Source organism: Rhinoderma darwinii, chromosome 1 (genome assembly GCF_050947455.1).
Source record: "Rhinoderma darwinii isolate aRhiDar2 chromosome 1, aRhiDar2.hap1, whole genome shotgun sequence".
In the NCBI taxonomy this organism is placed as follows: Eukaryota; Metazoa; Chordata; class Amphibia; order Anura; family Rhinodermatidae; genus Rhinoderma; species Rhinoderma darwinii.
This window is the reverse complement of record NC_134687.1, coordinates 647,333,280-647,361,099: the sequence shown is the minus strand read 5'-3', so window position 1 is coordinate 647,361,099 and position 27,820 is coordinate 647,333,280. Positions and strand designations below refer to the sequence as shown.

General features: G+C 41.1%; 2 protein-coding genes across 2 annotated transcripts in view; one reads left to right on the top strand and one right to left on the bottom strand.

Moving 5' to 3' along the window:
* Nucleotides 1-1,417, bottom strand: part of LOC142658374 (uncharacterized) — a 130,459-nt gene extending 129,042 nt beyond the window's left edge. The window contains exon 1 of the mRNA XM_075834103.1: nt 1,292-1,417. The gene's annotated coding sequence lies outside the window, so the exon portion shown is untranslated. The remainder of the gene's footprint in view (nt 1-1,291) is intronic.
* Nucleotides 1,418-1,642: 225 nt separating this feature from the next.
* Nucleotides 1,643-26,231, top strand: LOC142665831 (uncharacterized). The gene is made up of 7 exons (XM_075845639.1): nt 1,643-1,799; nt 3,705-3,868; nt 4,332-4,499; nt 4,584-4,707; nt 10,592-10,689; nt 10,856-11,021; nt 24,777-26,231. The coding sequence occupies exons 2-7, from the start codon at nt 3,761-3,763 to the stop codon at nt 25,667-25,669; spliced, it is 1,557 nt and encodes a 518-aa protein (XP_075701754.1). The 5' UTR covers nt 1,643-1,799; nt 3,705-3,760; the 3' UTR covers nt 25,670-26,231.
* The last annotated feature ends 1,589 nt before the right edge of the window (nt 26,232-27,820 follow it).

Below are 27,820 nucleotides of genomic sequence, written 5' to 3'. Positions count from 1 at the left end.
TGGTGTGGGGGGGGTTTATATTTCCGGTGATTGCGCGGTGTGAGGGGTTTATATTTCCGGTGATTGCGTGGTGTGGGGGGGGGTTTATATTTCCGGTGATTGCGTGTTTCACAGATAAACAACTAGCACTACAGACTATAGGGAAGAGCGCACGTGGATAACAATGTGCTGCGTAAGCAGGATTAATACAAAATGGTAATAAAAGTGAATGATAAAATGAACATAAGGGACGGCGATAATAACACAGCGGACGTGCGCCCCGCTGTGATCTCTATTTTGCATCGATCATGGGTTTGTTACATCCCTTGGAGTTGCATTAGTACTTTCTTGTGCATTATCGCCGTCCCTTATGTTCATTTTATCATTCACTTTTATTACCATTTTGTATTAATCCTGCTTACGCAGCACATTGTTATCCACGTGCGCTCTTCCCTATAGTCTGTAGTGCTAGTTGTTTATCTGTGAAACACACGGCCAACTGTCCTCCTTTATCTGCTGGTTTATGGATTCTTTTATCTATTGTAGTTTATTATGTAAATCCAGTATTTTCCTATGTTTGCAGACTCCCTTGTCTTTCCGGCATCTTTCTCTTCTAGGTTATATATATATATATGTGTTCTTCATGCTTTCTGGGTATACACCCTAGGATCTGCCCACACAATTGACATATATATTAGTTGTTGCTTCACATGCTTTGGGCCGTCGGATCCATGCTGTATTTTTGGTTAGATTATTTTTATTCCATACGTTGCAGAAGCGCGGCGCCCAAAAACAGCGACGTTCACTTGTGAATTATTTTTTTGCTGCGGGTTAAATAACTCGATATTTGAATAATCTGCACTTTAACGGATGCGGCGATTGCGTTACTTATTTTTAATGCTTACATTATTATTATTTTTTTAAATGTATAAAAAAAAAAAAAGTATGGCAACGGTAACCGGTCAACATCGCGCAGTCTCTTCGGAGGACAGAGGAAGCCGCGATCTCTAACTGATCAGATGTCGCGGTCGCTATTGATCACGGCATCTGAGGGGTTAAACAGCCGGGATTGCGCTGTATTCCGATCTTGGCGGTTGCCGGCGGCTGTCAGTAGTCGTGTACGGTGCCGGCTCCGCTCCTTCTAGTGTGACGGCGCACGTACAACATAATACTATAGATCTGATGTCACCAAGGGCTTAAACCCTCCTGTATTTCATATTTATAGAGCTTAAAATAAATAATAATAATTACCAACACTGTGCCAGACAAAAACGCACCAAAACCGGACAGAAATGACATCATGTAACCTTACCTTACTACTGCATCATGGGAAACCTCTTGACTGATAACAGAGAGAGCACTAAACAACAGCGGTGCACTCGACCAGTTCTGCTCCATCTCATACATCAAAACAGCTGAAGGACCTGTTATAACGTCACCACCATGTGACCGGGACAGAACCCCGCCCCTCATGTCACGTGAAACTCGTCACAGTTCCTTTATACATCGCTCAATCTTACTACTCCTAAGCTCCGCCCCCTGATGCCGCGATCACGTGATCTTTATATAATAGGTCCTTCAGCCACCATTTCTCTCCACTGATAAGCTCCTCCTTCCCCAGTCACGTGGTGGTGTCGTCATCATCACAAATCCTTCCGCTTTTTCCGTGTAAGAGGTAGAGAGCAGCGCTGGTCGGGTGTTCTCTCTGTTATCAGTCACCCCTGTATGAGTGTGTATACAGAGAGCCGTCAATCATTGAGTGACCCCGCCCACTGGACTCCTAGCCGGGATTTAACCCCTCCAGTGCCGGCCTCTTTGGGGTAAGTGGTTATTTCTGGTCTTTGTAGTGGTCGGATGTTTTGTGGGACGAGTCGTGTTTTGTAATGACATAATATTCGCTACTTACAAGTTATTCACTGACTTTTATACATTTCTTGTTAATGTTTTTTATATATGTGTAACCTGCAGCGTTGCTGTGAACACGCGGTGGAGCCGCAGAGGATTCTGGGAACAATGGCGTTTGTTGCGGAACTTGACTTTCCCATTGAATTTAATGGGGAAATTCTGCAACAAATGCGCAGCGAATCCGCGGTTTAAATCCGATATCCTGCGTGTCTATAATCCGCACCGCAGGTTAACCCTTTAAAGGGAATGTGTCGCTAGAAATTTATTTATTTATTTTTTAAGTTAAACAGTTAGTGTATAAATGATTAAACATTGTTCTAATTTTTTCACGAGTCAGGAAATATTATAAATTAGATTCTAATTTATAACATTTCCCAGTGCTGGTCACTAGATGGAGCAATTCCCAAAATTGCAGCATTGGCATGTGGTAAAGCAACCACATTGCTTTATGCTGTAAAATTTGAGAATACACACTCGCTCTAGTGTCCTCAAACAATCCCCCCCTCCCCTCCCTTATCCTGGCTAGTGCCAGGTGAAAGGAGGGGATTGAACGTTCAAACCTCCTACACTGTGTGCCGCCATTTTTTGAGTGAACACACAGTGCAGTAGGCTTACATACAGTGGTAATCACACAGTAAAACACGTACATACACAGAAATAACTTACCTGCTCCTGCCGCTCCCTCCGGTCCGTCCGCTCCCTCCGCTCCTAGTGCTTGCTTCAGAACACATGTCCGGAAGCCGCGACCGGAAGTAGTAATCTTACTGTCCGGCGACGGCTTCTGGTCCACAAGAAAATGGCGCGGGCGCCTGACGTCGCTCGGCCGAAGACCTTCCATTTGGCCGTTCCCACACAGACGGCATACAGCATAGTAGATGGAACGGCTCCCGTTCGCATTCTCTATGGGGATGTATGTGCCGTATTCCATCTCTGTATGTGTCGTTAATCGACACATACAGAAATGAAAAAAAAAAATGGAAGCCCCCATAGGGAAGAAAAAGTTAGAAAATAAAAAAAAGTAAAACGCAAACACACAAATAAAAAATAATATTTTTTAAAATAAAACACTAAAAGCAAATTGATATAAAATTTTTTTTTTTTTTCGCGACACCCTTCCTTTAACGACCAGGATGTTTTTAGTTTTTGTTTTTCCCTCTCCGTTTTCTTATAGCTATAACTGTTGCTGGAGCGGAGTGGGGACGTGTTATTTCTTGGTGGATGACCTGTAGATTTTAATCACTTTTTATTACGTTTTTGTTTTTTAGAGCTAAGGTGACCAAAAACAGCGATTCTGTTTTGTTTTTTTTGTACGAGACTAAAATCTTTACCTAAAAACCACGTCTTGTGAGATGTCAGCAATGTCTCCCCAGTATCCACCATGTGTCAGGAGTCAGGTCTTCATTGTCTGGGGGGAAATGTCTTCATTTTACTCTTCTCACCTGAGAGATATGCCATAAATGTCTGATATATAGGGGTCCCACCTCTATGTGGAGAACGGGGGTCCCCCGACCCGCCTGGTGAGGTGATGACTACATCCAGGTGGAGAATGAATGGAGAGGTGACCACACATGTGCACGACTCTCTCCATTCACTTGTATAGGAGGTCCAGAAACAGCCGAGCACGGCCAGAGGTGGAGCCGCATCTATCAGACATTCCTGGCATCTCCTGGGGAGAAATGACCGTGTTGGGAATACCCCTTTATTCCATGTGGTGACGGCTCTGAGAAGATGTTTCTCTCAATGATGAATAAGTGAGGTTCTGTATGTCACACATGATGTTGTCCCCTGTATGATCTCCATCTTCTCCTCTCCTCATAAAGACGTCTGCAGTACTAGATCCTCCAGTTCCTCCAGTTTTCTCATCTTCTCCTCCACAATGTTCCTTCTCCCGAATGACCCACCAAGGATGGACAAGGACAGGAATGAGATGAGCAGAAGAATATTAGACTTCACCTTGGAGATCATCTACCTGTTGAGCGGAGAGGTAAACTTTTCTACATTATAGAACAAGTCACACATAGGGAAGGGACAATACATAATAGGAAGAATCCAGTGTCCTGTATAACAGCGTCCAGACCTTCCAAGTGACGTCAAGAAGCTGAAGATCAGCCACCAATATGGTCAGTTATGTGTCATGTCACCAATGCAGCAATAGTAATGTTGTAGAGCAATGAGTGACCAGGAACCAGGAGGATCAGGATGACCTCTATATAGAAACATAGAAGATGTCGGCAGGAGGAGAGCACATGGTCCATCTAGTCCCCCCAATATTATTTCCTTTTTAGTTTTGGCCTCGTTCTATTTTCTCAATGTCTTTTTGTAGGTGAGGTCTCCAGTATTACAGATGTGGGGTCACTAGAGCTCTATGCAGCGGGGTCACAATCTCCCTCTTTCTACTGAGGGGGAATACTGTGTTCAGTTCTCTAAGTGTCTCTCTCCATACACAGGAGTACACCATAGTGAAGAAGACATCGGGTGACTGTACGACTCCCATCATCCATGAGTCAGGAGGATGGAGCAGTAGTCCCATCACAGAGCCTCCCCCTCACTCCCGGATACATGAGAAGAAGATCTTAGAACTGATCTACAAGATGACTCAGCTGCTGACTGGAGAGGTGACACTGCTGGGAATGCTGGGAAATTCTACAGTAACAGCACTGGAGGTGTCTGGGTGATGACTGTATCATTGTGTGTGTCAGGTTCCTATAAGGTGTCAGGATGTCACTGTCTATTTCTCCATGGAGGAGTGGGAGTATCTAGAAGGACACAAGGATCTGTACGAGGAGGTCATGATGGAGGACTACCGGCCCCGCACATCACAAGGTGAGAAGAGACAGATCTATATTGGCATTACTGTGGGCACAGGCTGGACTGGCGCCATGTTGAAGTCTTAATATCGTCATGTGCAGTACATATACACGTGTGTACAGTGACATGTAATGTAGGAGCCCCACAATTTAGTCTCTTTTCACATCACGTTAGATCCCTACGTTTCCTTTATATGTCCAACAAATCCAAAGCGCTCCATTCACCAGACAGATTATTAAAGAGTTCTTTGGCACAAATGAAGTCGAGAGCAGTACACTTTACGAGCGCAGTGAAACGAGGTGTACCGTCCTCTCCTTCATGTGTGTAATGCGCAAATACGCATGCGCTTATTCCCGCTGGACTCCTCTCAGTAAATTGTAAGCTCTTTTGCTGAAACTGAGGGTTTTGATGTGGGCAGGTTTGGAACACTAAACTCCAGCTACATAACGACGTGCTCGGGGTTCAGTGGCTCCAAATCTACTGACCGGTTCCATTCTAAATCCTGCCAGGACTCTTAGAGAACGCCTGTGAGTCCTGCTTGCCCCGCCCACACAGAATGATTGACCGCTTTTCCTTTGTGACCCTGCTCGTAAAATCTGAGGGTGTGACAGACGTTCCTGATGCGGCCGATGCCTGAGCTCCAAACACACGTTCCTTGTTTTAATAATCTTTATTTATATAGCGCCAACATATTACGCAGCACTTTACAATTTAGAGGGAACATGAAACAAACAATATCAGACATTACATAGTGACAAAGATAATTTACAATTCAAACAAGAGGAGTGAGGACCCTGCTCGCAAGAGCTTACAATCTATGAGGACATAAGGGAGACACAAAGTGTAACAGTGTTTGTTCTGTACAATGGTCCGGCCATTTTTATACACATGCGGTGGTAACATAAAGCTGCATGAGCCGGTCACCAGCCAGTATCCGTGTATGACGGACATGAAGAGAAGGAGTGTGAGGGAATCTTATTCTGATGACTAATCTAAAAGGGGGCCATGGAAAGGAGTCAGATTAGGGAATGTTCTAGGCCTGTCTAAATAGATGTGTTTTCAGGGCACGTTTAGAACTGTGGATATTGGGAATTAATCTGATTGTCTGGGGTAGCACATTCCAGAGGACTGATGCAGCACGAGAGAAATCTTGGAGATGGGAGTGGGAGGTTCGGATTATGGAGGATTTTAATCTAAGGTTCTTAGCAGAACGTAGAGCCCGAGTAGGGTGGTAGACAGAGATGAGGGAGGAGATGTAAGGAGGTGCAGCTTTACCTCCTATCTGTGCAGAACATGTAAGTAGAGATGATGGAAGGGGTTAATATCCGTTCCCCACAGACATTGAGATCACCTGCTGTAAATCTGATGTGGGAGCCATTGCTTTACAAATCTGTCAACGTTTGTGGGGAGGAACAAGAAAATGATATTCTGTGACATGCCGCTCATTGGCAGTGTAGAGGATGGGCAGTGGTACCAGGTGTATGTTACTGCCAGTCAGCAAAGACTGCCATTATGCTAAGCTGGCCATACACACTAGATGTATGTCGACTGGACCTGCTGATTTTCTAATGTATTTGGTGATTACCCAACTCTCCCCGGACGTCGGATGTCAGGAGAGAGAAGTATCAGGCTGTCGAATTTTAACATCCTGGACCCTTTTGTTAGTTCGGTCGCTATCAGGAGTTTGGCAGCGGCTTTCTCTTTATCCAAAACACGTACACACCCGACCGCGAGTTCATGTATATGGAGGAGGGGACGGGAAAAGAGGAAAAATAGAGCAAGAATGATCAATGTCGCCTTCAATTATGTTATTATTGATACCGACTGTTACAGGAAAAGGAATTTGTTGCGCAATGTCCCCTTTTTTTAAAGCACAGCCAACTGGTTATTGTTAATTTCTTGGTTTTATTTTGTTTTTATTTTTATTGCAAGTATTTTTATATATTTCAAATCCCATGGATTGAAAAGCCATTGTGTGGCTATTCATTATCCATGGGGAAAAAGGAGGGAGTGCTCCAAAAAGCTTTTTATTGTAATTGTAACTTCGTCCAGGAGTTCACACAAACATAGGATTAAAGCTGCAGCCTGTATCAGACAAACCGCTAAGATGTATTGCACCGGGAGAAGGGAAGTTTCCTAGTCCGTGGTTGCGTGTGTCAGGACTTATGTGTCACTTTGTCTGCACTGGGAGAAAGTAAGTCTCCCAGTTCGTCGTTGTGTGCGTCCGGACTTTGTATATTGTCCCGGTCGTCACTGCTCCAGGACCTGTCAGCCGAGCAGAGAGACCGGGATCACAGCTTTCACTGCACTAGGTCCTACTCCGTAGCCACACTTCCAAACAGCGGGATCGAGATCATGGACAGTATCGTGCTTGTAGCATTCAGAGTGTCAGCCGTGAGTGCTGTGATGTCATCAGCACTCGACGGCTAGGCAGCATGAACGAGTGGTGTCGTCACTGCACTCGCTCGATTTCGTTGTGATTAAAAGCTTATTATTGGATATGGTAAGATTAGTTTGTATTGTATTTTTACTAACCTCTCCCTCTATATTCCTTCCCCTATTATCTGGTCGGTTATTGTCCCGACGTACGTTTCGCTGACCAGAGTCCGCTTCTTCCGGGGGCGGGAGCATTTTGTTTCAGGTGCATTTTATAGGCCACAGTTTGACTGGCATTGAGTTTAGCCAATCCACATAAAGGGGTAACTTGTTATTAAGTATGTCTTGTTAAAGTGTGATTATTCGTTACATTTGTAACAGGAGGTTATATCCCATACTTAAGTGTATTGACAAAAAACAATTAGTGATTTGTTGGTTGAATCTTATCATCTGATATAGTAAGTGATTTCAGCTCTACATATGAACAGTTTGCTTATTATTAAATAAGAAAGAAGAATTCTTGATTTCTAAGGATATCATATCAATGTAACTTATGACTTTCTCTTTTTATAAGGAATTCGGAAATTATGCCAATCGTTATTTATATTTTAGTTCCTTCGTTTTTTAAAAATTTGTTTTATATTTATTACAGTTTCTGCATAATATTTCCATGACCGTCATATATACATAGCGGAGGACACACTATTATGGATATCAGCGTGAAAGGTCTTTCTTTTAATAGCCCACACACTGTGTCCCATTTGGTTCGAATTATGTTGGTAGTGTAAATGACGTTTGTTATTTATAAATAACTAAAATATAAATAACGATTGGCATAATTTCAAAATTCCTTATAAAAGGAGTCATAAGTTACAGTGATATGATATCCTTAGAATCAAGAATTGTTATTTTTGCTTCTTTAATAATAAGCAAACTGGCCTATAAAAAGCACCAGAAACAAAATGCTCCCGCCCCCGGAAGAAGCTGACTCTGATCAGAGAAACGTGATGATGACGACGTCACGGCTGACACTCTGACTGGCTACAAGCACGATACAGTCCATGATCTCGATCCCGCTGTTTGGAAGTGTGGCTACGGAGTGGGAGCTTGTCTGCCCTAGTGCAGTGACAGCTGCGATCCCGATCTCTCTGCTCGGCTGACAGGTTCTGGAGCAGTGACGCCCGGGACAATATACAAAGTCCGGACGCACACGACGACGAACTGGGAGACTTACTTTCTCCCAGTGCAGACAAAGTGACACATAAGTCCTGACACACGCAACCACGGACTAGGAAACTTCCCTTCTCCCGGTACAATACATCTTAGCTGTTTGTCTGATACAGGCTGCAGCTTTAATCCTATGTTTGTGTGAACTCCTGGACGAAGTTACAATTACAATAAAAAGCTTTTTGGAGCACTCCCTCCTTTTTCCCCATGGATAATGAATAGCCACACAAGTCCATCAAGTCCAACCTATAATCCGACCGTGTTGATCCAGAGAAAGATAAAACCCCCATGAGGTGGATGACAATTGTCTCATTAGGGGAAAAACTCCTCCCTGACTCCAAATCTGGAAATCACAATAAATTCCTGGATCATCGTCCCATCTCCAGAATCTAGTACCCATAACTTGTAATATTAAAGGGAACCTCCGGTTATACTGACTTTATATAGAAAACTATTATACTGCCGGAGTGTGACAATAATCGTCTTTCTAAATGACTTGTATTATCATGTTTAGTTCCAACTACAGCACAGACTGCCCATAGTCCTCGCTGCCGGCTGCTCATACCTCTGCATTAGAGGTCACATTTCATTGAACAGACCTGGTGGCCGTTATGGAGACTAGCAGGACGCGCTGTCTCCTAATGCAGAGTAATGAGCAGCCGGCATCGTGGACTATGGGCACTCCGTGCTGCAATGAGAAGTAAACATTGTAATACAAGTCATATAGAAAGACGATTATCGGCACACTCCGGCAGTATAATAGTTTTCTATATAATGTCAGTATAATCGGAGGTTCTCTTTAATATTACAAGTTCTGGGTACTAGATTCTGCAGACGGGACGATGATCCAGGGATTTATTGTGATTTCCAGATTTGGAGTCGGGGAGATTTTCCCCTAATGAGACAATTGTCACCCATCTCATGGGGGGGTTTTGTCTTCCTCTGGATCAACGCGGTAGGACTATAGGTTGGACTTGATGGACTTGTGTGTTTTTTTTTCAGTTTTTTTTTTCATCCTTATTAACTATGTAACACAGAATGTATGGAACAAAATTTACCACTAATATAAAGTACAATGTGTTCCGAACAAACAATCTCGCAATGATTTGGATGAGTATAATCTTATTCCCACTTATGATACATCTACACACGGTGTAAACACTGCGGAACGTCTGCCCGGATTTTCTTTGTGGAAATTTTGCAGCATTTTCACAAGAGAGATTGACATGTTGTAGATTAAGAATCTGCACTGCACTTCTTTTCTGAGTATTTTTTGCGTAGCGTGTGGATGAGATTTTAACAAATTGCTGCTACTGTAATATGCTGCAGATTTTCCTGCAATTAAATGTTTTGCAGAATATTTGCAGCTAATCCGCCCCATGTGCACATACCCACGTGACATGTCAGATTTGAGAAATGGTTCTCCCTTAAATAGGCCATGGAGTCCACTCCCGGAGGAGTCCCTGACGTCACTGTCTATATGTGGACAGAGACGTCAGGGGCTCCCTCTAGAACCATAATTTCCGGCCAAGTTGACGGCAACGCTCTAACAAAGGATTCCGCTCCTAGAGGGAGCTTCAGTGGCGCGATCTGCTGGGGTTTGGCATCTAAGTTTGATTAAACTAATGGGGAGATGTGCTGGCACTTGTGGAGTGAGCCGGCAAACATGGAAGTGCAGCGCTGCACACATTAAACCCCGTTCCATTCTGCCAATGTTTATTTATGTGACAACTGCCCAGGGCATCGGCAGTTGGAACGTATATAGCTGTAAGGCTGTCGTGAACGGGTTAATAAAAATTTATAGAAAATATTGCCTACAGAGGTGTACACCCTACAGAGGATAATAAGCAGGTGACGCCCTGACAGTTTTTTTTTGGTTGCAGGGAAATAGAGGCGTCCTGTGTCCCGCCACTTTCAAGTGTATCCGCGTCCACAGAACGCAGATATCGTTAAATACTATGGCGGAGCAGGGAGCTGTCAGCTCCCCGCCGTTCGCTTTGGTAGGACACCGTCAACTTTAGGCCTGCAGCTTACGGCGCATGGACCTCGACACCGGTAGTGAGGACCTCAACATTGTAAACTTGACTCTAATCAGTAAACATAAAAGTGTCTTTTATAATAAATATATATATATATATATAGAAAATCCCAAAAAATGAAGAGGCAGCACTCCAAGGAAATTGGTGAAAAAAAGTGGTGTTGTTTATTCACACCCTGTTGCTGTGCTGCTTTACTCTTTTTCTCATTATATATATATATATATATCATGTATTCAGTCACTGTGTGTTTCCTACAGATGGTTCCAGTAGAAGAAATCCACCAGAGAGATGTCCCAGTCCTCTGTATTCCCAGGACTGTCCAGAGGAAAATCACAATGTCCCAGAGAATTATCAGGTAGATGAAGCTGAGCCGTATACCAGATCTATATAGGGGGGTGTGGAGCTTTTTTGGCCTGCGGTCATAAATGTGGTCATAGATTTTGGTGGTTTCTTATGTTAATCTGTTAGATTCTTCGCTCTCTCTGCTGTATTGTACTGAATTGTTACATATGTGAAATCAGGGGGAAGGTCTGGCTAATATTAAAGTGGAGGATGAAGAAGAAGAGCAGGTGAGGGGAGATCAATCGTGTAAGAGTGAAGCGGAGGATGAAGCAGAACAGTGGGTGAGGGGCGATCAACCGTGTAAGAGTGAAGTGGAGGAGGAAATTCCAGGAGGTGTTACCACAGGTCAGTAATAATGAATTTAGAAAGTGAATTGGGAGATTTGTTACGGTGGGGTTCCTCCTTAGTTCTACATTACAGTAACACGTCAGACAATGTGTTATACATAGTGCAGGACCTGAGGGAGCTGTGACTACACATAGACTACACAAGGTGTTCTATGATTCTGGTCATGAACTAGGCTTGGTGTCAGATTTTGGGGGAACCAGTTGCAATTAACACCCGCCATCTGAGGAAACTCAGTTTAACCACTTATAGGGCATGTCATCAGAAAATGACCTATTGTTTAACCCCATAACGCATTATCACATAACTATGTGACAAGGGTTAAGGGGAAGTATGGAGCGCGCTCCATACACAGCGGGTGACGGCTGTGTAATAAAACCAACCCCTCACTGCAACAGGTGGAATCAAAGATCACTTTGATTCCGCACGTTTAACACCTTAGATGCCGCGGTCAATCGCGACTGCGGCATTTAAAGTGTTAGAATCATGGGGCTGCACGATCGACTGGTTGCAACGGTTGTTATGGCAGCCTGGGGGCCTAATGAATGCCCCCAGGTCCGCCATCTTTGTACTCCTTTGAAGCCCTGCCTCCAGCAGGGCTTCAAAGCAGATTATCAGAATCATAATATGCTGCAATACATTAGTATTGCAGTATAGCATGAAAGCGATCCAACAATCGCTGCTTCAAGTCCACTAGGGAGACTAATAAAAAAAGTAAAAAAACGTTAAAGGTTTTTTTTATGTTCCCTAAATCTATGTTAACTTTTTTTTTTTTTTAACATAACCGGTATCGCCGCGTCCGTAAAAGTCTGAACTATCACAATATAGCATTGTTTATACATACATTGCTGTTTTGGTCACCTTAGCGCTAAAAAAAAATGAAATAAAAAGCGATCAAAAAGTCGCATGTACCACAAAATGGTGGAAAGTACAGCTCCCCCTGCAAAATTTCCTCACACCGCTGAATTGATGGTAAAATGAAAAAGTTATGGCTCCCAGAATATGGCTACACAACATTTTTTTTAATTTTAGCTAATAGTTTTATTTTTTTTTAAAGTGGTAAAACATAAAACAAAACATATAAATTTGGTATCGCCGTAATCATATCAACCTGTAGAATAAGGTGAATATGTAGTTTTTACCGGCTGATGGACGCATAAGCGCTGTTTTTTGCCCATTTCACCCCCACAAATAATTTTTTCAGCTTTCCAGTACTATATGCTGTACAATAAATGGTGCCGTGAAAAACTACAACTTGTCCTGCAAAAAAACAAGCCCTCATATGGCTAGATCAATGAAAAAATAAAAAAAATCTATCATTTTTTTTTAAAAGTAATTTTATTATTTCCCTTTGGCCACCGAGTCTCATAGTAGACTGATCCTTCCTGTTCTGTAGAGATCAATTCTCAACAGTCATCTCCTTATCACAGGCAGGATTACACTGACAGGTACCACCTATATTTAGATAACACAGGATCCACCATTTATAATAGACTGATCCTTCCTGTTCTGTAGAGATCAATTCTCAACAGTCATCTCCTTATCACAGGCAGGATTACACTGACAGGTACCACCTATATTTAGATAACACAGGATCCACCATTTATAATAGACTGATCCTTCCTGTTCTGTTGAGTAGGGTCGCATTCTTTGAGGGTGCACAGCATCAACATAGTGTCAATATTTCAAACGGTTCAATGCCGTGTATTCATGTATTTCAATACTAAACTGTGCAGCCTAACAACTGCCTGTGTACTTTAATGTACTGGCATATATCTATAGTACTGAAAGTTAAAAATGGAAAATGTAATTTAAAAAAAAAAAATCTATAAAAACACATATGCACACTTTTCAAATTTTTTTTTCTTTTTTACAATAAATAAACATTATTAACCCCTTCACGCACCAGGATGTCTCGGTACGTCCCGGTGCAAGGTGAGAAGTATGGAGCGCGCTCCATATGGTGCAGATGTCAGCTGTGTATCACACATGAAAGCTTCAAGTAATAAAATAAAACACAATCGCCCTGTTCACTTATCAAGTCCTTTATTATTGAAAAAAATAAAATAACCCATATGTATTTGGTATCGCCGCGACCGTAACGACCTGAGGTATAAAAATATTATAATATTTATTGCATGCGGTGAACAGCGAAAAAAACCCCGTAAAAAACTATACCAGAGTTTGTTTTTCTTTGTCGCTTTTCCCTACAAATATTGAAATAAAAAGTGGTCAAAAAGTCGCACATATCCAAAAATGGTACCTATAAAAACTATAGCTCGTCTCGCAAAAAACAAGCCCCCCCCCCTACAGCTCCATCGACAAAGTTAAACAGTTATGGTTCTCACAACTTGGCGACAGAAAAAATACGTTCTTTTTGCAAAAGTAAATCTATTGTGCAAAACGTTGTAAAACATAAAGTGCCATAAATTAGGTATCGGCAGAATCGTACTGACCCACAGAATAAAGTTAACGTAATTTATAACGGGTGGTGAACGCTGTATAAAAAAACCTTAAAAAAAACTGCCAGAATTCCATTGTTTTTTTTTTTTTTTTGGTTACCTGGCCTCCCAAAAAATAGAATAAAAGGTGATCAAAAAGTTGCATGTACCCCAAAACGGTACCAATAATAACTACAGCTCATCCTGCAAAAAAAACAGCCCTCATACCACTACGTCTATGAAAAATTAAAATTAGTTAAGGCTCCAATAAGTCAGGAATTAAAAAATATGCAGTTGTGCAGTCCGAGGGGAACATTGCTTCTGTTTCAAGAGGCGATTTATCATGACCCTAAAATTGGGGAACCAGGAAGGGGAGGGCCCAAGCATATCACCTGGAAGCGATGGTGCCCGTATTATACCAGGACAACACTTTCCGAGCAAAATTCCCCAAACTGCAAAGGTGCGGAGTGTGGACCAAAAGGGGCATAAAAAAGGACGCCATATATCCGTGCAACAAAGGATTGTGTCACAGCGTAACACACATCTATGGATCATTTTATTGTTTTTTTGCCCCATTATTATACCACCTGACTATGCCCCTGATGTACTCTGCCCAGCTTACATATGCCCCCACATTATAAATGGAAACACCAGCAATACTCAAAGAAATCTACTACCAAACAAAATCCACTCACCAAAAGTCAAATGGCGCTCGCTACACTCTGAACCCTATAGTGTGCCCAAACGGCAGTTTACTTCCACCTGTGGGGAAAATGCTCACTACACCCCTTTAATAAATGCCTTGAGGGGTGTAGTTTCCAAAATGGGGTCACTTTCTTTTTATTTCACATCTGGGCCTCTGCAATTGTGAACCAATACTTTGTAAATCGCCAAATTAGGCCTCAATTTTACATGTTACTCTTTCACTCCTGAGCCTGGTCGAATGTCCAGGCAAAAGATTAGGGTCACATGTAGGGTGTTTCTAAAACCGGGAAACACCGCATAATAATTAGAGAGCTTGTCTTGTTATGGTGGCACAAGCTGGGCACCACATATTGGCATATCTATGGAAAAAATCCAATTTTTACTCAGCAACATGGAGTGCACACTAATTTCTACAAAACACCTGCAGGGTTAACATGCTCACTACACCCCTAGGTGCATTGTAGTTTCAAAAATGTGATCACTTCTGGGTGGTTTCGACTGTTTTGGTCCCACAGGCGCCCAGAAACCAATCCAGCAAAATCTGCACTCTAAATGGCGCTCCTTCCCTTCTGAGCCCTGCCGTGTGCCCAAACTCGGGAGAAATAGCTTTACAAATGTTGGGGTTCTTTTTTTCCTTTATTTGTTGAGAAAATTAAAAATTTGGAGCTAAAGCTACGTCTTATTGAAGAAAAAGGATTGTTTTTATTTTCACTGCCCAATTCTAATAAATTCTATGAAACACCTGTGGGGTCAAAATGCTTACTACATCCCTAGATAAATGCCTCAAGGGGTGTAGTTTCCTAAATGGAGTAAATTTTTGGGCGTTTTCATTGTTTTGTCCCTTAAGGGGCTTTGCATATGCGACATGGCCTCCGCAAACCATTTCTGCTAAATCTGATTTCCCAAAGCCAAATAGCGCTCCATCCCTTCTAAGCCCTTTCTTTGTGTCCAAACAGCCGTTTTTTTCTCCTTCAGTCCTTGTGGAAATTAGAAAAAATTAGCTAAACCTACATTTTCTTTGAAAAACTGTAGATTTTTATTTTCAGGGCCTACTTCCAATAATTTCTGCAAAAAACCTGTGTGGTCAAAATGCTCACTATACCCCTAGATCATTTCCTCAATGGGTGAGTTTCCAAAATGGGGTCACTTATGGGGGGTTTCCACTGTTTTGTCCCCTCAGGGGTTTTGTAAATGTGACATGGCCTCCGCAAACCATTCCTGCTGAGTTTGAACCCCAAAAGCCAAATGGCTCTCCATCCCTTCTAAGCCCTGCCGTGTGTCCAAACAGATGTTTATGACCACATGTGGGGTATTGTTTTACTTGGGAGAAACTCCTTTACAAATTTTGTGGTGCTTTTTCTCCTGTAGTGTTTGTGGAAATGGTGAAAAAATAGCTAAACCTACATTTTCTTTGAAAAAATGTAGATATTAATTTTCATGGCCATAATTTCTGTAAAAAACCTGTGCGGTCAAAATACTCATTACACCCCTAGATCATTTCCTTGAGGTGTGCAGTTTCCCAAATGGGGTCACTTTTGGGGGATTGCCACTGTTTTGGCACCGCAAGAGCCCTTCAAACCGGACATGGTGCCTAAAATATAGTCTAAAAAAAATAAGGCCCCAAAATCCACTAGGTGCTGCTTTGCTTCTGAGGCCTGTGCTTCAGTACATTAGCACACTAGGGCCACATGTGGGATATTTCTAAAAACTGCAGAACCTGGGCAATAAATATTGAGTTCCATTTTTTTTTTTTTTGTAACACAGAAAGTTTTACCAGAAAAATGCATTAAAAATGAATTTCTGCAAAAAAAAACACAACGAAATTTGTACATTGCTTTAATTCCTGTGAAACGTCTAAAGGGTTAAGAAAAATGCTGTTTTCAATACTTTGAGGGGGTGCCGTTTTTAAAATGGGGGTTTCTAATATATAAGGCCCTCAAAGCCACTTCACAACTGAACTTGCCTCTGCAAAAATAGTCTTGAAATTTTCTTGAAAATGTGCGAAATTGCTGCTAAAGTTCTAAGCCTTGTAACGTCCTAGAAAATAAAAGGATGTTCAAAAAAACTATGCCAAACTAAAGTAGACATATGAGGGATGTTAATTAGCAACAATTTTGTGTGGTATAACTGCCTGTCTTACAAGCAGATACATTTAAATTGAGAAAAATGCAAATTTTTGCAATCTTTCGATAAAATTTGGTGTTTTTCACAATTTAAATACTGAACATATCGAGCAAATTTTGCCAGTAACATAAAGTCCAATGTGTCACGAGAAAACAATCTCAGAATCGCTTGGATAGGTAATAGCATTCCGAAGGTATTACCACATAAACTGAAACATGTCAGATTTGAAAAATGAGGCTCTGTCAGGAAGGTCAAAAATGGCTAAAGAGGGAAGGGGTTAAAGTAATGTAAAAAGTAAACAAAATTTGGTATCGCTGGTCCGTAAAAGTCTGCACCATTACATTATAGCGTTATTTAATGCGCACGGTGAAGGCTGTAAAAAATCAAATATTTAAACCGCCAAAATCGCTGTTTTTCTGTAAACTTGGCTCTCAAAATTTTTTTATAAAAAGTGATCAAAAAGTTGTATGTACCAAAAAATGCTAGTGGTATCTCCGAATGCATTTCTACACAAGTATCGGTATCGAAGTAAAAATTTGGGTATTGTAACAACCCTACTGTAGAAATCGCTTCTCAGCAGTCACCTCATTATCACAGGCTGCATTACACTGACCTGTAACACTTCTATATAGATAACACAGGATACACCATTTATAATAATCGGACCCTTCCTGTTCTGTAGAGATCACTTCTCAGCAGTCATCTCAGTATCGGCACAGGCAGGATTACACTGGCAGGTTACATCTATAGCCTCAACATTGAAATTACAACACCAAGAAGGAAATTTTTTGGAATTGTAGAAATCACAGGATCGATAGACATGTTAATGATATGCAAATTATTACAAAAAATGGAAACAAAATATTCCAAACGCTTTGATTTATTCTGTACCGAGTATTAGCGCCAAGTGCAGAAATACACGCACTTACATGCCTTGGTGTTCTATCAACCATCTATTAATGGTTGAGAAATGTTATGCCACGCTGAATGCACTTGGGCACGCAAATTATCAAGATTGGCTGCTGGCATCTCCCCTGGCAATTTCCGACCACTGACGTCCCAGATGTGTCCGATGGGGGACAAGTGCGGAGACGCGGCAGGCCATGGTAGCACGTTTAGGCCACACAGGTTGCTTACAGTAGCATGAGCAACATGCGGCCTGGCGTTGTCCTGTTGAAAATTGGTTTCTGGGACACTATGGAGAAATGGCCGTACCGCTGGTTCCAGGACCAAATCAATGTACTGCCGAGCTGTTAGTGTACCTGAAATGAAGAATAGACTGGTCCGTCTACCGTACATTATACCACCCCTTACCATAATACCGAGAATAGGACCGGTGTGAGGTTCCCTAGTACAGGCCTCTTTATGGCATTGCTCACGTGGTTTTCAGACCAATCTCTGGTTATCATTGTGCACGAGACAAAAGCAGGACTCGTAGCTGAAGAGGATAGACCTCCATTGCCTTCTTGCTGTGCACCATGATAGCCTTTGAGAGCAGTGGTGTGTAGACAACGACACATCTGGCTCATAGCCCTATGTCATTCAAACGACTTTTGATCGTTTGTGTCGACACCAGTTGCCACCCTAGGATGAAGGCAGTTTAGACAGTTATCAGCTAGCTAGTTAGTTTAGTATTAGGGTTAGTTAGTGTCAGGGGACTGTCAAAAAGAGTAGTTGGGTATAGCGTCAGGGAATTTAGCGTCGGGAATCTGTCACCGTAGTTAGGTTTAGTGTTAGGGATCCATCACCGTAGTTCGATTTTAACGTCAGAGATGTTCAGATAAAATCTAGTTAGGTATAGTGTCAGGCACCCGTCACACTGGTTAGGTTTAGCGTCAGGGAAGCTCGGAATAATGTAGTTCAGATTAATGTCAGGGAATCGTCGCCGTAGCTAGGTTTAGCATCAGGGAAATTCACATAAAATCTAGTTAGGTTTAGTGTTAGGAACCCTCACCCTAGTTAGGTTTATTTTGGGAAGTCCACTTGATTTATAGAAACCAACCCACCCCAAAAAATTTGTTTGGTATTGGGGTTAGTTAGTGTCAGGTAACCATCAAAAAGCGTAGTTAGGTGTAGCGTTAGGGAATCTAGTGTCAGGAATCCATCTCCGTAGTTTTTTTTAGTGTTAGGGATCCATCCCCTTAGTTAGGTGTCGCGTCAGGGAATCTCGGAATAATCTAGTTAGGTTAAGTGTCAGGGAGGTCCACTTGTTCTATAAAAACAAAAAAATGTTGGCCTATTTTAGGTAGCACCCTATTGCTTCCAGTCAGGGAAGAATTTTTTTTTTTATCTTTTATTTTTTATTTTTTTTGCTGTATACCAAATACATTTTACACGTGTCTAAGCACGACTGAGAAAAAAAAAATCGAACATGTCCCAACAGAATTTTACTGCCGAACACAGACTCGTCAGATGGTGAGACTCTGTTTTATTTGTCAACCTCCTCATCTAGTGATGAAGAGGAGGGACCCCTAGGAGATGCCCCTTGACCACCACCACCACAGTTGAAACACCTGAGAGAAGTGACCCTGCTGCAACTGAAACCCTTGAGTGAAGCTCCATTTGGACCCACACACTAGACCATTATAAGCCCCAAATCTCCCAAGTACATGGGCAGCCCGGGGATCAAATTTAACACGGCAGAGCTGAGTGAGATGGACTTTTTCAAGTTCTTTTTCACTGATGACTTTATAGCGCTTATGGTATTTCAGACTAACTTATATGCCCAACAGTATATCATCTAGAACCCCACATCATTTTATGCCCAATCCACAGGTGGACCCCTGTAGACGCTGAAGAGTTGGGCAAGTTCTCGGGACTGCACTTTAACATGGGACTTCTGAAGAAGCCATCCATTAGGGCCTACTGGAGCACAGACCTTTGTATAACACACCCCGATGTACTTCATGGCTATGTCCAGGATACGTTATGAGGCAGTACTTCGCTTCTTACATTATGCTGATAATGAGCAGTGCCCACTCCCGAGATGACCCCAGCTTTGACCGTTTGTATAAACTGAGACCCCAATTAAACAATTTCAGTGCCTGGGTTGCCAAAGCATACACCCCTGTGAAGTGTATTTCTATCGACTAGTCCCTGATACATTTTAAAGGGAGGCCTCAATTCTGTCAGTACCTGCCGAGTAAGAGGGCAATCTATAGCATGAAGATGTATAAGCTGTGGGAGAGTGCACCAGGGTATACTTCACAAATTTAGGGTATGTCGTGGAAATCAATGGCTCAAAATATATTAGACTGAAATTTATATGAGTCCAAACAGACTCTCAAGGCCAGACCCCATTATTCAGTATCCTAATTAGGATATTTCACCGATATATATCGAGAGAGGAGAAGAAAACACACAGACGCTGCTGATATGCTCAAAATGCTCCTCTGAAGGATTTATTACCAGACTCAAACTGTTAAACTGAAATTCAGTAGGGGTGTAGGCTTGAGGTTAACCAATCAGAGACAATGTAACAATATTTGTTATTCAGTAAAAAGCATACAATAAAATACAGCCCAGATACATCATTATAATTCTTCACACATTAGGTTTGCAGGTGGCCTTATCTCTTTTGGACAGAATATTCTCTTGGAGATGGGGGAGACTCTCTTCGCACACATATTTTGGCCCTCCCTTCTTTCTCCCTGTTCTTTCTCTACAAACTTCGCATGGGAACCAAGGTCAAAGATAAAACATACAAAATCAACATTACTTGTATTAAAGGAACAATGACTTTTCTATTCACTACAATAAAACCAAGATGGGAACTCCAGACAAGATGGCTGCTGCACGAAACGAAATAATTTAAACATTATCATAATCACTTTCACATAATACATATCTTAGTAATTCGGCATCCTGCTTGATAATTCACAATGTAATTTCATACAGAGAATATAAGCAAATAAACCATCCTTCACAGGTATATGAAGGGAAGGACACCAGTATTCAGCCACCAGACTGTGCCCCCCCCCCTTATTGTGAGTTAACGCAAAAATTGTGTGGGATTTGGTGCACTGCTGGACCAGTGTTACCACCTCTACCTGGATAGTTATTTTACCAGCGTCCCACTTTTCAAGTGCCTCGCTTCCAGAAGTTTTTGTGGATTATGGCAGTGCTAGAAAAAATTTGAGAGGCTTCCCTAAGACACTGCTTGAGGAAACACTTAGAAGGGGTGAGAGCAGGGCACAATCCAGCAGCGACATATTGTGTGTCAAGGACAAGAGAGATGTCCTTGTATTGACCACAATACATGGCCACGCCAGTACCCATGTACCAGTGCAGGGACCCCCAAAACAGACTGCATCCTGGACTACAATAAGTAAACCGGAGGTGTGGGCTTGTCAGATCAAGTCCTGAAGCCCTACAGCACCATGCAGAAATCAATGGTTCGGTATAAGAAGTTGGCTGTGCACATCATACAGATGGCATTGTACAATACGTATGTGTTACATTGATGTGCAGGTTAGAGGGGAACTTTCCTGGAATTTCAAGAAGTTGTTCTCAAGAATCTAATCTTTAGGGACCAGAAAGTGGGAACACCCAGTACTACTGGAAGCGAGGCCTCACGCATTGTACCAGGGAAACACTTTCCAGGAGAAGTTCTCCAAACTGGCAAGAAGGGAAAGAGTCAAAAGAGGTGCAGAGTCTGCTCAAAGAGGGGAAAAAGGAAGGACACAATATACCAATGCGACGTGTGTCCTGAAAAACCAGGGCTCTGTATTAAAAGAGTATTTAAAAATTTATCATTCATCCCTTTTGAGTTTTAATTTAAAAGGAATGTGTCGCTAGAAATGTTTTTTTTTTTTTTTAGTTAAACAGTATATACATGATTAGACATTGTTCTTATCAGGAAATATTATAAATTAGATTCTAGTCAGGAAATATTCTAAATTAGATTCTAATTTATAACATTTCCATGTGCTGGTCACTAGAGGGAGCAATTCCCAAAATTGCAGCATTGGCATGTGGTAAAGCAACCACATTGCTTTATGCTGCAAAATTGGAGAAGACACACTCGCTCTAGTGTGCTCAATTAATTCCCCTCCTTTATCCTGGCTAGTGCCAGGAGAAAGGAGGGGGTTGAATGTTCAAACCTCCTACACTGTGTGCTGCCATTTTTTGAGCGAATGCACAGTGTATTAGGCTTACATACAAGGTAATCACACAGTAAAACCCGAACATACACAAACATAACTTACCTGCTCCTGCCGCCGCCAGTCCCTCTGCTCCTAGTCCTTGCTTCTGAACACATGTCCGGAAGCCACGACCGGAAGTAGTCATCTTACTGTTCGGCTGCGGCTTCCGGTCCACATGAAAATGTCGCTCTGCCGAAGACCTTCCTTTTGGACTGTGTGGGAGCGGCGCATGCGCCGTTCCCACACAGACGGCGTACACCATAGTGAATGGAACGGCTCCCGTTCGCATTCTCTATGGGGATATATGTGCTGTATTCCATCTCTGTATGTGTCGTTAATCGACACATACAGAGATGAAAAAAAAAATGGCTGCCCCCATAGTGAAGTAAAAGTTAGAAAAAAGACAAAAGTAAAACACAAACACACAAATAAATAAAATGTATTTTAATAACACACTAAAAGCAAATTGATATAAAAGAATTCTTTTTCGCGACACCTATCCTTTAACTCTGTTTTATTTACCTGAGGCAGAGCAGATTTCCCTCATCTTTCACTTCTGAGCCCTGCCGTGTGCCCAGGCAGCAGATAACAGCCACATGTAGGGTATTGCTGTACCCGGGAGAACCCACATTACATTTTATGGGGTCTATGTCTCTGATGGCACATGCTGAGCACAATATATCGCTCACTGAAATGGTATATATGTATAGAAAATTGCAAATCTCACTCTGCACCATCTTGTGTGCGTTAACTTTTACACAATACCTGTGGGGTCAAAATGTTCACTACACCTCTAAATAAATGCCTTAAGGGGTGTAGTTTTTAAAATAGGGTAAATTCTCCAGGGTTTCAACTGTACTGGTACCTCAGGGGCTCTGCAAATGCGCCATGGCACTCGAAAACCAATCCAGCAAAATCTGGGCTCCAGAGAACACATAGCGCTCCTTCCCTTCTCAGCCCTCTCATGGACCCAAAAAGCAGTTAATCACCACAAATGTAGTATTGCTGCATTCAGGAGAAATTACGCAACAAAATTGGGTATTTTATTCCTTGGGAAAATAGGAAATTTTGAACAAAAAATATATCTTATTGGTAAAAAAATATTTAAGTTCTGTGAAAAAACTGTGGGGTCAAAATGGTCACAACACCCATAAATCAATTCCTTGATGGGTGTAGTTTTTAAAATGGTGTCTTTTTCAGGTTGACCTCTTCAAACCTGGCATGGTGCATAAAATTTATTCTAATAAAAAAAGACGCCACAAAATTCACTAGATGCTCCTTTTAATCTTCCTGTGTTTTAGTCCAGTAGCACACTAGGGCCACATGTGAAATATTTCTAAAAACTGCAGAATTTTCTTGAAAATGTGAGAAAACAATTCTAACAAAGTAGACATATGGGAAATGTTGACTAGTAACTATTTTGTGTGGTACTATAATAATAATAATAATAATAATCTTTATTTATATAGCGCCAACATATTACGCAGCACTTTACAATTTAGAGGGGACATGAAACAAACAATATCAGACATTACATAGTGACAAAGTTCATTTACAATTCAAATCTGGGGAGTGAGGACCCTGCTCGCAAGAGCTTACAATCTATGAGGAAGTAAAGGAGACCCAAAGTGTAACAGTGTTTGTTCTGTACAATGGTCCGGCCATTTTTATACACATGCGGTGGTAACATAAAGCTGCATAAGCCGGTCACCAGCCAGTATCCGTGTATGACGGGCATGAAGAGAAGGAGTGTCTATCTGTCTTACAAACCGATACATTTAAATTCCAAAAAATGCAAATTTTTGCAAATTTTCTCTAAATTTAGCTATTTTTCACAAAGACTGAATGTATCAACCAAATTTTACCACTAACATAAAGTCCAATGTGTCACGAGAAAACAATCTCAGAATTGTGTGATAAATAAAAGCATTCCAAAGTTATTACCACATATGTTAGATTTGAAAAAGGGCCAAACTAGGCAGCATCATTAAGGGATTAAATGGACGATAACTTTTCAAACCGATTATGTTTATCGAATAGTATACCTCATATATATATATATATATCAACTTTGTTATGTACTTGCTGTTAATATGTGTAGTTGTTTTATGCATGCAAATATTTTTTGTGAAGTTGCATGTGCAGTGCATAGAAGACATGATTGCAGTTGGGCTCCACCCACTAACTTAAGGGGTAACTTAGAATTAAAGATTGTGCCTGCAAAGGGAAGACCTATACACGTCATATAATGGCCATTAATAGGGTTATTCCTCCTGCACACACATATGACAGATTATTCTACAAAGTAGTCTAAAAATGTTTCACACTTTACAGGCCTTTTAAGTGGCTTTAAAGAGGTGGATCTTTTTAGATTGGAATAAAAACACACATTTTCCCCTCTACGACTCTCCCACTCCAAGCCCTGCATGTCCTGAGAAAAACAAGACCAAATAAATATAGGTTGACAGAGGAATAGAACAACAATTTGCTATTAAATTGTCACATGGCTAAAAATGTTAAATATGCCTAGTCTAGGGCAAAGTTGCCGGCCAGGAAGTTTCAAGACGTTTCCGTGATGATCACCTGCACTCGGAGGCTACTTCACTAGGTTCATCTTTTTAGTACTTGATGGGACCCTCTTTTCCCTTAGAACAGCCTGACTTTTTAGTGGAATTGATTCAACAAGGTACTGGAAACCTTTACAGATTCTGATTAATAACCTCACTCTGTCTATTCCACTACATCCTAAAGATGTTCTATAAAATTGAGAGCCAGTGACTGCGCAGCCATTAGGATATACAGACCTCATTGTCATGTCCGCGATTTCAGCCTGAGATGTGTGCTTTGTCTCATGGCGCATTATCTTGTTAAATGTAGACTGGCCAAGATTAGATTGTCAATAACATTATTAAGTTAAGTTATTGTATGTCCAATTAGTATTGAAGAGCCAAATATGTTGGTAGAGGACAGGCTTCATTGCCAGACAAGGTTCTGCTTTTCAAAAAATGATTTATTTTTTTTATCAGGTCAAGCCGCATGTAATAAAAGTGGTGACTGGGTGTAAACCAGAATCCTGGACTTTGTCAACGATTATATATATCTTAAAGTGTTATACAAACCGTTATAAGGCTAAAATCACACATACAGTTTTTGAGACAGGTTTTTAAACTGAAGCCAGGAGGGAACTCAAAAGGCATAGTTTAAACTTCTTCCTGCTTGATATACTTCTGACTATGGCTCAAAACACTACATGTGTGTGTTTCCAGCATAATATGAATGTTATAAATCTGTGAACTTTTGTTTTGAAACAAAATCTCTAAATACATTTTTAATCCTAACAGAAAATCCCAGTAAGAACTCTGAGGGAAACTTCATGTTATCGATAAATTACAAAGTAGAAGATGAAGATATCATCCAGCAGTCTTCAAGAGAAAACCTAATTACCCTTAATGTACATCCAGGACTTCACATTACAGATCTATCATATAATTCCCCTAATCACGAGGAACCTTCTAACCAATCGCAGATTATTGCTACCAGTACAGCTCAGAAAGAGAGTAAAAGGTTTCAATGTGGTAAACAGCTCACAAAAATCTCAGGCCTTTATACAAACAGAATAATTCTCGCAGGAGAGAAGCCATATTCATGTTCACTATGTGAGAAATGGTTTACACGAAAAACAAGTCTTGTTGTACATAAAAGAATTCACACAGGAGAGAAGCCGTACTCCTGTTCAGGATGTGGAAAATGTTTTTCAAAAAAATCACATCTTGTTACACATGAGAGAATTCACTCAGGAGAGAAGCCGTATTCTTGCTCAGATTGTGGGAAATGTTTTACACACAAATCACATCTTGTTATACATCAGAGAATTCACACAGGAGAAAAGCCGTATACATGTTCAGAATGTGGGAAATGTTTTAGAGATAAATCAAGTCTTCTTAAACATGAGAGAAGTCACACAGGAGAGAAGCCATATTCATGTTCAGAATGTGAGAAACGGTTTCCAGATAAATCAAGTCTTGTTAAACATTCGAGAAGTCACACCGGAGAGAAGCCATATTCATGTTCAGAATGTGGGAAATGTTTTACACGAAAACCAAATCTTGCTATACATGAGAGAATTCACACAGGGGAGAAACCATATTCATGTAAAGAATGTGGGCAATGTTTTACTACTAAATGCAAACTTAAAGGTCATGAGAAACACCACACAAATTTGATTTCTTTGTAAACCATCTTTCACATATAGAACATTAAAATGGCTTCTCCCAGCCATTTTAATGTTCTATATGTGGAAGATGTTTTACAAAGAAATCTAATTTTTTAACATTTCTGAGAATTCACATAGAGAAGAATCCATATTCTTGTTTAGAATGTGGGAAATGCTAGAAGAGCAAAAAGAGATTTTAAAAAACATCAGAATATCAACAGACATTAAACAGCTAATAAAAGTTTTTATTCATTTTTTGGGTGGAATTAGCTTGGATTTGCCAAAATCCAAATTATATTTACCGGAGGTCAATTATAACTGGGATCTATGAAGGAAAAGTATTGTGGATGTAAGGAAGAATTCTGTATTCATAAATCCCTCCTAAACTGCAGGAGAATCCAGAGTGACTTTAATGACCATGTAAACTTTTTGTTTTTAACATATATCGAATTTTATATTTGACTTTCATTAAAACAGTGTAAAAAGATGGTGATGGAATTGAACAAAAAAACACTAACAAATTAACTTTGCAACTTTGCAATTGAATAAAATAAAAACTTGTAGATTTTCTTTTTTCATAAAAGGAGATGTCATAAGTGTTTTGTACTGGCTAAATCGTGTGTCCATTTTTCCCCCATGTGGATATGGTTGCGGCTGCTGTTCCATGTGTTCTTGCCCTCCAGGTGGATTCTTTTGCGGCAGATTAGTAGCAGAAATTTCAGAAACTGAAAATCATTTCATACATTGGAGTGGGGTTGTTTCTGCAGCATGCACGTGGATTCTGAAAGCCCCAGTCAGATGAATGGGACAGCCGCAGACCTTTCTGAAACAAAACGACTATTTGTGCACTGGAATCATGCTCTACCGCCACTCCATTCAACGCTTTTTTCATTGCAGTTGAGCAGTGTGTAGGAACAGCAGGTTCAGGACCCCCATTTTCATGTGGTGGGGCCCCCAGTGATCAGACAAATATCCATCCTGTGTATAGGTGATACATTTATATTCTGGTACAACCCCTAAAATAACTGATGTTTCCTCTTCAATCATGTTATTAGATCAGGAATCGGTCATGAGCAACTTTTCTTAGATAACGCAGGTATAAAAAACGAGTAAAGGGAAAAAAGGAAAGTTCTAGATGAGGCTTTTCTTCTTTACCGCAGTTACAAAAAGTGATAAAGGAAAGAAGTGAATGTATCTGGTGATGCGCAAATTTACATCCTCGACAGTTACTGCTTTGTAAGTACCACGCACTAACCGATTGTACAACGGACAAAGACAAACGTGGCGGTAGAAACTAATAATTCAGAGAGGGCAGGTCCATTTGTGGGGGCTGTTGAGAAGAGTCAAAGATGCTGGGGGCAGAAATAGAGGTTGTGTATCCAACAATCTCCCGATACATGTTAAGGGGCCGAACGGATTTGTGAGGGAGAGAGAAATTATGAATCTGTCTGACCACTTTGGAGCCAGCAGAAATTACTTTATTGGAGAAGGGTCTTTCGTTTGTTCCCACCATTAGGTTTGATTCCTTCACCTGGGTGAAGGATGTTCACCTTTTTGCACGGAAATTTAAGTAGATCAAGTTTTTTAAACATCATATTAAGAGCAAGTGCCAGAAAATAGGGTTGGAGGAGACTGGTTTGGAAGGACTGGATGTCTTAGGGAAAATATGGGAAGAGTCCCAGGGCCCTTTTACTAGATTTTTTTTTTTTTCTTTATCAAAGATTTTTATTTTGAAAATAAAACAATACAAAAACATCTCACGGTTTGTGCAAAAAAGTAGAAATTTGTACGCAGTACAATACATTCTAGTGAAGCATCATAGCATAACAACAGTATTCATATACATATATATACAAGTATAAGAACATCAATAGGAGGTAGCCTCCTACCTATCGGAATTGAATGATAAGAGAGATATAACGGCAATAACAGTATCATGTTCGCATTAAATCAGTGCAATAGTCAGGGAGACCGCCCCCCCCCCCCCCCCCAGTAAAGTGAGAAGTGACACATATAAGAGCACTTTTGAGAATATGGACACACCACGTAACATCAGACCACAAAGGGAAAATACATGCAGACAAAAGACAAGAGCGCCTCATGTAGGTGCTATGATTCATTCAGAACCTGCCATCCAACCAGAGAGGTAGATCAGTACCATCCCGGAATCCA